General features: G+C 38.0%; 1 protein-coding gene across 1 annotated transcript; it reads right to left on the bottom strand.

The window, feature by feature from the left end:
• Nucleotides 1-825: 825 nt before the first annotated feature.
• On the bottom strand, nucleotides 826-9,029 carry LOC119884788 (GRB2-related adapter protein 2-like). The gene is given in 9 exon segments (XM_038695104.1): nucleotides 826-1,738; nucleotides 2,211-2,327; nucleotides 2,573-2,652; nucleotides 2,655-2,699; nucleotides 2,702-2,733; nucleotides 6,288-6,410; nucleotides 6,664-6,755; nucleotides 8,169-8,256; nucleotides 8,929-9,029. Coding segments are annotated over 8 exon segments (753 nt in total). The 5' UTR covers nucleotides 8,247-8,256; nucleotides 8,929-9,029; the 3' UTR covers nucleotides 826-1,552.
• Nucleotides 9,030-11,033: the final 2,004 nt, after the last annotated feature.

The following is an 11,033-nucleotide window of genomic DNA, read 5'->3' as shown; positions in this document are numbered from 1 at the left end:
CTATTCAGCATTTCAAAAAATCTTGTTTGCAGACATGATCACAATACAATCATCTCGGTGGTTTAGGTATTATGTTTTTGCAGAACATTTTCTTTCATGGAGGTTGAGCAATCAGTTACAACGTCAAAGGTTCCACAATTAAAACATTGTAACATGGACTTTGCTGTATTGTTATCATGTTGTTGGCATAATGTATCAAAAGAAAAAGAAAAACTCCTGCATTCAAACTTTAGTAAAGGTACAGAAGTATTAGCAGCACAATGCTATAGCAAATAGTTTATTGACACATAAAGCAGTTACATAGCAACATTATCATTCATTTGAAGTCCTGTTTTTGGCCACCTGATGGATGTGTCCAATTCAAAACTCTCTTTTAGCTCTGTTTTTGGTTTCAACCAATTCCTGAGGGAAATATCTTGCTCTTTAGCTGCTAAACGTTTACCAGCTAGTCTATATGTGTCTGTGTCCTGTTTGGTGCTGAGCAAGTAGTGTACAGTAATGACCTTAATACCTTTTTTTTTGCTGCAAATAACACTGCAAGAGCAGTGAGAGTGAACCAGAACACTAAAGTTGCAAACAACAAGCTAAACGTCACTCCTTTAAGCTCCTTTAATGGAAGGGTCCTGCAGATTCAGGTGATAATTCTCTGTAGGTTCATCACTATGAGGGACACCTTTCACATTGTGACATTGTTTTCACATTGTCATTTGATAATTGTTATTATAAAAATATTGGAATCCGGTAATATCGGTTACTTTAATCAAAAATAGTGCATCATCTTGATCAAATATTTTACATGTAAATCTTAACTTGAAAAGCACAAGTAGCAATATGTAGTGGGGGAAGTACAATATTTCCTAGCCTAAAATGGACCTGGACCAGGTATATCTAAATTGTACTTATGAACAGTACTTGAGTAAATGTACTTAGTTGCATTCCATCACTGGGCAGGACAGGATAATGTATGAATCATTATCCTTTAAAAAATGAATTGTCAACACTCTATAATAGTGCTCATCACTTCTTAAATTCAAAATATAAATCTCTGAAAATAAATGCTATTGTTGAAATCATAACTGAAATGGGTACCTACAGTACATGACCATGAGATAGTATTGCCATGGGCTTTGTTATAAGTTATTTGTAAAAGCAGACACCACATTTTCAAATATTTTGTTAAGGATTACTATCTGTCTAAATAAAATATCCTGACATTGACAGCAATATGTAAACTTTAATAAATCTTTGAGAAGTCCTTTTTGCAGCCAAACAGTTGTCCTATTATATATCTCTTATACAGGATGCCAACAGTATGTTTGCCATGACGAGAACAGAAATTCCATGTGCAGAATGTGTGTGTGTGTGTGCACCTAAACCAACAAGTTAGTCCTCTTTTTTATTCTCGACAGCTGACACTTTCTGTCACATAACACTTTGCTGAGTCCTTTGCTGCCAGTTTAGGGTTGGGACTTACTGTAAGTAAAGCTAAAGTGGCAAGAATTGACATTAAACGTATGTTTGGATACAAAGTGTTTGTCTCTGTGAGTTCCTCTCAGATAGGTTTGGTGAAGTTGGAGGGGAACAGGCCTGTTTTGCCCCTTAGCTGGCCTTTCCACCAGGTCTGGTCGGAGCGCTCCAGGACCGTGATGATATCGCCGGCGTTGAACTCCAGCTCGTCTCTCTCTTCAGCATGAAAACTGTACAAAGCTATGACCTTGAGCGTGGAGGAGGCTGTGTGCTAGGTAAAGAGAAGGAGGACATACACAGACAGACAGAAAAGATAAACTCAGTCCATGAACCAAATGTCATTGAACATAACAGGTTCATCAAAGATCTTAAGACATATGACAATGTCATACTGAAATGTAGATTAGAAAAATGAAGACAAGTAATAAAAATGGTACACTTTTCCTTGTTGCAGCCCCTTTTAAGCTGTAGAGGGACAAACATTTTCTTTAGTAATTCATTCAAAACCATTATTTGTCTATGGTGTAATTTGGGGTTGAAGCAGGAGCTCGCATTTTAAAAGAAAGTTGAAGTCATCTAACCACTGTAGCAAGCTATCATGCACACACACACACACACACACACACACACACACACACACAGGGTATCTTAAATTAATTTGATTTCTTGACTTCTATAAGGCCAAAGTAACCTACACATGGACAGGGACAAACAGTATGTAACCACAGCATCAGTGTATGCACATACAGACACAGTGCTGTTGAGTACCTGTTGTCGTGGGGTTTAGGTGGGCCGATGGAGAGTGGAGCAGTGGGGAGAGGAGTGGGGGGAAATGGCGATTTGTCTGAGCCCCCTTTATGCTGTTGGAACACAAAAACGAACTTTTTTAAAACTTTCTGTTTAAAATGAAACTCCTTAATTTGAATAAGTTTATTACTACCATGGTTACATTATAATACAATAGTGTATGTTTCTATTATAGTAGTATAGTAATTAAATAATAATTAAATACATAAATATTCAAATCCTTTTACAGTACATTATAATTAGTGTATGTTTCTTGACTCCATTGCTCATATCAGGTTTCCACAAGCAGGTTTCCTACCTGTTGTTGTGCCTCTTGTAGGAATATTTCACTCTGTTTAGAGATAGAGTTGTGTTTGTAATGTTCCACCAGTTGGTTGACGAAGGGAACTTTTCTGACCAGAGGTAATACTGCCCACTGCTGTCCGCATCACCTTGAAGTGCAGCACATCTGCTGCATGTCTACAGTGGAGTATAGTGCAGAGAGTGCTTTATTTTGTCTTTGTATGCCTTTCTTATGTCATGAATGGCCCAACAATATTTATGAATCTGTCTGTTGCTGTGAAAATGTGAGATGCTGCGAAAATGATTAGTGAAGGAAGTAAAGGAAAATACCCAACAAGTTGTACATTTCATGACTGTAAAGATGACATAGGATTCATTACAGCCTTGGAATGTGCAAACATGAGACAATTATTCCGCTTATGCCCTGACCACTTGACAACAAAATGCCATATGTAATCAATTTAACAATATTAATTGTTAATTTTACAGATAACTGTAATTTTGTCCTCACTTTCTGTTTTAAATATCACAAAATATAGTTCCTGGGGCTCAGATTTCTCTTTGCTTACACGGCAACATCTTCCTAAACAGGATAGGGGTTCACAAGGTTGGGCTGGGAGTTTCAAAATCCTGACATATTTTTGAGAGAGAGAGAGAGAGAGAGAGACATTTACTGATTGCTGTTAATTTAAAGAAAAGAGAATAGCGCTACTGCTGCTAGCCTACATGATATTAAAACTGAGGATGTTACCAAGTGCTCTCTGTTTATTTTCTGTGTGGTAGCCCTATTGGTCACATTCCTCCTCCTACCATTATTCAGTTTGGATGTCTCAATTCTCACAAATACCAAATGGATTTGAAATTTAATTAGCTAATTGTTGTAAAACTTGAGTAAATGAAAAAGATGGCGACAGTGTGTGTGGCCAGCCGTCACTCACTGTCAAATTTGCTTGTATATTTATTGTTTGTGTCACTATGCAAAATATTGACTCTGCTGGTCTATGATCGCCAAACGCTGCTTGATCTCGATTCTCTGTGGAAACATTGATCAAATATGATCGGAGTGGGCAGAAAACTTTTCTTCCTCCTTTGCTGTCAGAGATACCTGCTCACCTGCCAGTGCCCCTGTAACACAGTCCTTGGACCCCCCATGCCCCCCTCTGAACGAAAAGTACAGCAGCCCTATTGAATAGGCGGCCGCGGGCCACATCTGGCCCCGAAGCAACCTCCATGTGGCCCAGCACATAATCTAATAGATATGAAAATAAAAATAAACTATATGTATGGAAGTAGCTAAACCTGCCATAAAATGGATCCCCCCTTTATAATGCACAGATAATGGCCTACTATCAAGTATTTAATTGTGTATACTTCACATCATGACTAATAACAGGGGTGAATATGGAGACATTTGTTGTTCTTAGCAAAAGTTATAGTGGGATACAAAATAAAAACTGGGATCTAGAGAATGTCTAGAACACTAGAGCTTCTACTGTTCATTAAGCCTTTGTGTTGCATCAAATAACGTACTGTAACATGTTTTTTTGTATAATGGAATTTATTAAAACTATAACTAAGTTACTGAAAAGACCCTGTTACTGAAACAAATAACTAAGTTACTGAAACAGACTAAAACAATATTATATCTACTAAAGAAGACATTTTGAAAGCTTGAACATTGCCTTTTTTCCCGGATTGAATGTGCCCCGCTGACAAAAAAACTGGCTCCAGCCTGGCCCCACAATAAAATTGGTCTAGAACCGCCACTGCCCTGGACCCTGCTGACACCTGGCTGGTCCCTGTTGTTGGCCCAGATGTGGAGGCCCAGCTTCCTCACGCCCCCCGCAGAAGTGGCGTTAACCACAGATATCTTTGGTCAAGTACCTCGGATGGCCAGTTCTGCCGCTCCTGTCAGAGCTGCCCTGGTCAATGCTAGATCGTAGTGAATAAGACCTTCATCTTGAATGACATCTTTTCCTGTCACAACTGGGATTTCTTATTCGAGGACTCTCCGAGGACTACTGGTCGAAGAGGTGGACTCGCTACTATCTTCAAGAAAAATACAACTGCAGACAGCTAACACTGGCTCACGTTTTGAACTAACCGTGTTTAAATTGGGTCAATCTCAGCCGGTACTGTGTGCAGTTAGCCTATACAGGTGCTGGTCATATAATCAGAATATCATCAAAAGTTGATTTATTTCAGTAATTCCATTCAAAAAGTGAAACTTGGATATTATATTCATTCCTTACACACAAACTGATACATTTCAAATGTTTAGTTCATTTAATTGTGATGATTAAACTGATCAATTTTCTGAGATACTGATTTTGGGGTTTTCATTAGTTGTCAGTTATAATCATCAAAATTAAAAGGAATGAACACTGGAACTATATCAGCCTGTGTGGAATGAATGTATATTTGTTTCTGGTCCGACACAGCTCCATGGTCATACATTAGACCTTGTTTTGTCATGCAGTGTACCTATTTGTAACGTAGACATATACGAAGCAGTCTTCTCTGAGCACGTCCCTATTTTATTTGACGTTTATCTTCCCTATCAAACCGTTAATCAATACACTCCACCTCATATCTGGATGATCAAACCCACCATTGCTGCTCGATTCTCTGGTGCTTTAATATTGCTAGAGAGGCTATGGAATCCTCTGCTTGTCAAAATACAGCGGAGTTGATCTTTTCTTTTTATCCACTTGTTGCAACATTCTTGACACCATTTAAATCTGAACCTTGGATAAATGACTTAACTCAGGCTGCTAGGTGAGGTGTATGGAAATGGGAAAAAGATAATCGAAAAAAATAATATAATAATAAAATAATAGAAAAATCTCTCTTATTTCAAATAATATTTCAAATATTTAAATAATTGCCACAAACCTCTTGTTCTTTTTAGCACAATTAACTCTGTTCTTAATATTCCCTAGTCCGTCTATCATGAAGCATCCTCTGAGGCCTGTGAAAAAATTCTCCACTGTTTTGTGGAAAATACTGGATTCTGGAAACACCAGCATCATAGGTTTCCTAGTTACTAAAAGTTAATCCACATCTCCCAGCCAGTCAGAATTAAGAGTTCTCAGTGGCCATGGCATAAGAGAATGCACAACACTGACATGAAAAAGGCATACTTTAACAGTGAAGAAAGAAAGAAAGAAAAAAATGAAATATAATAAATCTGCATAATCTGTTGTACTTCTGGCACCATGCTCTTACCTGATATGTACACTGATGTAGTTGGAAGCACAAAAGAACTACAGGTGATTTGAGTTTCTCTTTCTAGCCTCTGGGTAGCCAGGAGCTGATAGATTTTTTCGAGCCAGAGCATATGGCATATAATAAGAAATACAGCAAAGCTGAGGCTGAGAGAGGCCAAGACTGTTGCTGAATCCATGCTGACCCTGGACTGCAGGTAAAAAATCCTCATTAGATCATTTCAACAAGAAGGAAGAACTATAAAAAAATCTAAATCTTAAATGGGATACAAATAGGCCTAGCATTATGCTAATGCTATTAGCACTATATCAAATTTGCTAGTAATAAACTAAAAACGTACATATAATTGGCATCAACCCAAACTCTAAGGGCTATCTCTACTCCATTTCACTAACCCCTACATAAATCACTCTAAATACACATCTGTCTATTTGGAAAAGAGTTGGAAAATTTCAAGCTGTGAAAAGTTATGCACAAAAACAGTAGACACACACTGAATGCACCTGACAGAGATGGAGAAGTCACTCAGGGCTGAATGTCGGCTACTGCGTATAAGGAAGGCCCCTGTAGGCTGTGACATCAGCTTCTGCTGGGCGTCTGTGCGACTACAGTCCTCCTGGTACCAGCTGGAGTGAGTGAAGGGAGGAAGAAAATGACGGTTTGGTAGTAATAGTATAGCAAAGCCCTTGTTTATCTCAGTGACCATTTGTTGAGTGTGATCTGATGACTATCTTTCCACTTGTACACAGTCTAACTATAGTTTAAAAATATAATTTAAACTTCAAAATGTATTTCCCTTATGAAACATCATGCTGATTCCTTTCATGTGTCATTTCAACAATAGAGACTATCTCTGTATACTTTTTATGGGAGTTTTACCTGGGCAGATGAATGTTGATGAAATTTTTGGGTACAAACCCCTCAACTCCATTAAGTTCTGCTCTGTACCAGTTTCCAGTGGTCTGCAGAATCTGACATAGTGGGACACAATCACATAAGACACATTCACATCGAGTTCGATATACTACACATTACATTCACATAATACTGATTTGGAGATGCAACTGAAATAAAAAAAATAAAAAGTACATAAGAGCATTCAGTGTCATCTACATTTTGTGCTGCAGAGTGAACTTATTCAGCACTTTCAAGCTAATGATTCCCTATCTGACCAGACTCTCTATATAATTCAAATGGGTGTTTTATAATTTTAATATAAGTGATTTGTTTTTTAATTAGGTTTTTTATTAATCAGACCTCTTTCAATCAAGTGCCAGTTTTCTAACTCCAAACACCAGATGCATTAGTTACTTTGGCCCTATGCAAACTGAAAATTGTGTGTGTGTGTGTGTGTGTGTGCTTCTGATATGCAGTTAAGTTACTGTGTGCATTTTAATGTACGGCACAATGAGCTTTATGTACACCTAAAATAAAAATATTACAATAAAAGGAATATGCATTTTCAATATTTAAATTTTTTATGCAGTCAAGTCATATTATACTGTTAACTGCAGTAACTGATTAAGGGGGAAGGATCATGTCTATAAACATCACTGTAACTTAACAGAAAGACTTTGTGGTGAATGAATTTGTAGTTTAGATATAAGAGTCACAAAGTTCCCCCTGGTTGCCAGACTCATCTCTCACCCTCTGGTGAGAGGAGTTTGCGTGCTTTCGCTTGATTATTGTTCCTAATACTTGTACTTACTCATCACCTTTGCTATCTTGTTTGATACATTTTGAAACACTGTGCAAACAGGAAATGCATTTGTATTTTTAGCAGCAGGATGTAATTTCATCACACATTTTCATAACCTGTACAAACTATTGAGAAGTGCTGTAGAGAACAATGACACGACACAAAAGAAAGTTTTTCCTTGCTTCTGTCGCCTAGTGCTTGCTCTTGGTGTGAATTGTTGGGCTTCAGTAAATAACATCATAGACTACGGTCTAGACCTGCTCTTTTATGAAAAGCGCTGTGAGATAACTGTTGTTGTGATTTGGCGCTATATAAATAAAATTGAATTGAATTGAATTGAAATGTTGTTATTCACGATAACCAAGGAAGGCTAAAATCAAGGGCAACTAGACTTGGTTGAAGACCTTGATGCCCTTGATTTAACTTTCCTTGGATAACTATGACCTGGATGACTGAAAAACTTCACAGACATTTTCCCAAGTTATTCACAATGTGTGAATGTATTGAATTTCCGGTCATAGGTGACATGTAAAACATAAACATTCTGCCAGCAAATTAAAGGTTTTTCATATTCATAACTAAAAAGGTGTCCACTAGGTTGCTGAAAACACAAAGTAGGAACTATGTAGAAACTTAAGGTGGGTTTGGTGAGTGTGTTGTATGGCCTGTGTGTATGTTCCTTAACCTTCAATCGCGCTGCCTTTCTGAAGCTGAGTTCATCCTGAGCTGTAGCTTCAAAGTCATACTTGGCTGTAGCCTCCATGGTAAAGCAGCTAATGGAAAGGTAAAAAAAAAATAAAAGGTATGAAGGCGTACGTGTAGGTTTACAAATGGTAAAACTGAAAAAGCATTGTTATTTTATGTATCTAGTACTTTTTTTTATTTACCATATAGTGTAGCCAATTAGCTGATCCTCCTAAACAACAAAATTTGAACTACCCAGCTAAATTTGGGAGGAAAGGTAACATTTTATTAAAGAGGTATAGGTTAAATTTATATATAACCACTGTTTGAATATGAAACAGATCTTGATTACAGGGATTAAAGGAAACAGCATGGAGCTGCACCTTGCTAGCCGAAAGGTTCCATGCGACATAACAGCAACAACGTGGTTTGATTGGTACTGTTGTAATACTTTTTTTTGTCTTATCCACAGAAATACATTGCTAAATTTATAGTCCAAAGCAGCACAAATTGTACTTTAACCTCTCTCCTTCATTTTTCTTTTACACACATTAAAGAAATGGATTTGGCATCTATCACAAGCTTCACCTGGACTCTATTTCACGGAAAGAGCAAGTGGTCCAGCAACGTTGTACAATCTGTACAGTAGGAGAAAACCCTGTGACAGTTCTGAAAACAGCAGGCGTACAAACCATAATTCAAAATGACAGTCTGTTGCTGTTTATGCCACATTAAAGGGACTGAAACATTGTGTTACTCACCGTGTATGTTGTTGTCCCTGCAGTGCTGAGATCTTACAGATTACGAAGAGAAGTGACAAACTTGCTGTATCTCACAGGAAGCACAGTCAGAATGCAGCTGCAACTCTCTGTTGCTGCTGACCACTTGTACAACGTCACAGGACCTCACACTTAAATACACAGGTGCAAAAAAGTTCCAACTTACGTGTACAAAACAAATGGTGTATGAAACTGAAAGCAATATTTAGGTCTAAAATAACAGCATGACTGGAAGCTGAATCTTTATATTTAAGTGTTAAATATACAGTGCAAAGGTTAACTGCAGCTGTTGAGCATTAAAAACCCTCACAGCTGGCTAACGGATGTTAAGGTGACCTAAGTTACTAATTGGATATATATGTGTCAAATATTCACATCTGGAAATACACTGGCTAAAGGTGTGAGGGTGTAATGACAGCTACACCCTCACACCTTTAGCTCCAATAACAGTGTGACTTTAGGGGTGGCAATACTGATTTTTACAAACAGGTTGCCACTCTTCGTAGTGACAGGTGTTTCATTTGTGGTTTGCTGAATCTTGCTGTAATGATTATGTTTGCCACATGATGGCACCAGACTATAAGACAAAACATACACTATTATAGATATCTCTGTTTCACAAACAATTAAGTAATACAGACAAAAACTTCTCCCAGTCTCTAGGATATTGAGAGGCGACATTACAGGACATACAAGAAGGTTCTTTTTAATGTCCTTATCTTTAGACTCAAGTCATTCAGGTCTCAGTGGAGCTCATCTATTTATTGGCAAGAGGCATCTGATTTATATTTACATATCTTGACATAGTCAAGTCAAGTTAATTAAATATATTAAATATAAATACTGTTTAAATTCACATTATAGGCTCACATCAGACCTCATTTTAAGAAGACAAGTGAAGCCCCCACCACCAGGTCGAGTAGGAAAAAAATAAAGTGTGTGTGTCATGCATGTGAAGCCTACCAGGACAACAGTGTCAGTATCTAATCTGATCTGGTTATCTGAGCTAAATGCTAATTTATGCACACTAACATCCTCATAATAACAATGCTAACATGTTGACTTTATCAGGTATATGTAAATCACGTTTACTGTTTAGCAGGTTAGCATGTAAAAATATTCTAATTAGCACTAAAGAAAAAATATAGCAAAGGCTGATGGGAATGACATTCGTTTTTGCTTGTATAAAACAAAGTATTGGGCAACTTGATTATAGAATGAATGAACGTCTCTATCAGAGTTCATGGCAATCCATCCAACAGTTGAGACATCTCACTCAAAACCCCAAATGTCAACGTCATGGTGGCACTAGAGGAAATGTCAGGGGATCACCGAAGTCTTTAGGATTCATTGTCGGGGGGCAGGGTTGGGAGCAAGTGTCATTTAAGAAAAGGAAAAAGAGAAGGCAGACTAGACAGAGTGAGAGACAGAAACCTAAAGTGTTGGAGGTGAGAGGAAGCAGAGACGCAGCCAGTGGCAATGCAAGCAAATACTGCCACCCTGCAACACCCTCTCCCTCTGATATTCACAGTCGGTCTCAGTGGTTGGCCTGCCATGAATGCTCAGATCCCTGTGTGGTGTTCAATGGGGATTTGATGCTGCAACAGGGCTGAAAAGCAAATGTGATTTTTTTTTCTTTTTAAGTAAAGCAGGCTCCAAGCAATCAACATTCCCACTATGAGAGCGTTGATGAATGGACTCCATGTACCCTCATAAATGTTTCTGTGTGTGTTGTGTGGGTTTTTTTGTGTTTCTTTTTTTCACAGTGCCGCGAGAATCATTTGCCTCTTGATACTGTTGCCAAGGTGACCTACAGCTGTACGTGCATCTATTGTTATGCAGCCTATTATGCAGCAAAAGGGTACAGGTCTGACTGTTAAGTAAGATTGTCGTGTGTGTGTGTCATTGACTTTAATGGCCTGAGCTCATGAAATATCTCATCTAGCTTCATGACGAACTCATAAAACTCTTTAAACAGGTGGAAAGGACTCGTCTATGGATCAGTGCTGAGCTGCCATTCACAATTAATTCACCATTAATGACCCAATGGACGCTGTTTGATGTTTAACCATTTTGTTTAACACTCT

Source organism: Micropterus salmoides, unplaced genomic scaffold (assembly GCF_014851395.1).
Source record: "Micropterus salmoides isolate LMB-PRFRI ecotype aquatic unplaced genomic scaffold, ASM1485139v1 Ms_hic_scaffold_3673, whole genome shotgun sequence".
NCBI lineage: Eukaryota > Metazoa > Chordata > Actinopteri > Centrarchiformes > Centrarchidae > Micropterus > Micropterus salmoides.
This window is presented reverse-complemented; position numbering and strand designations above follow the sequence as displayed.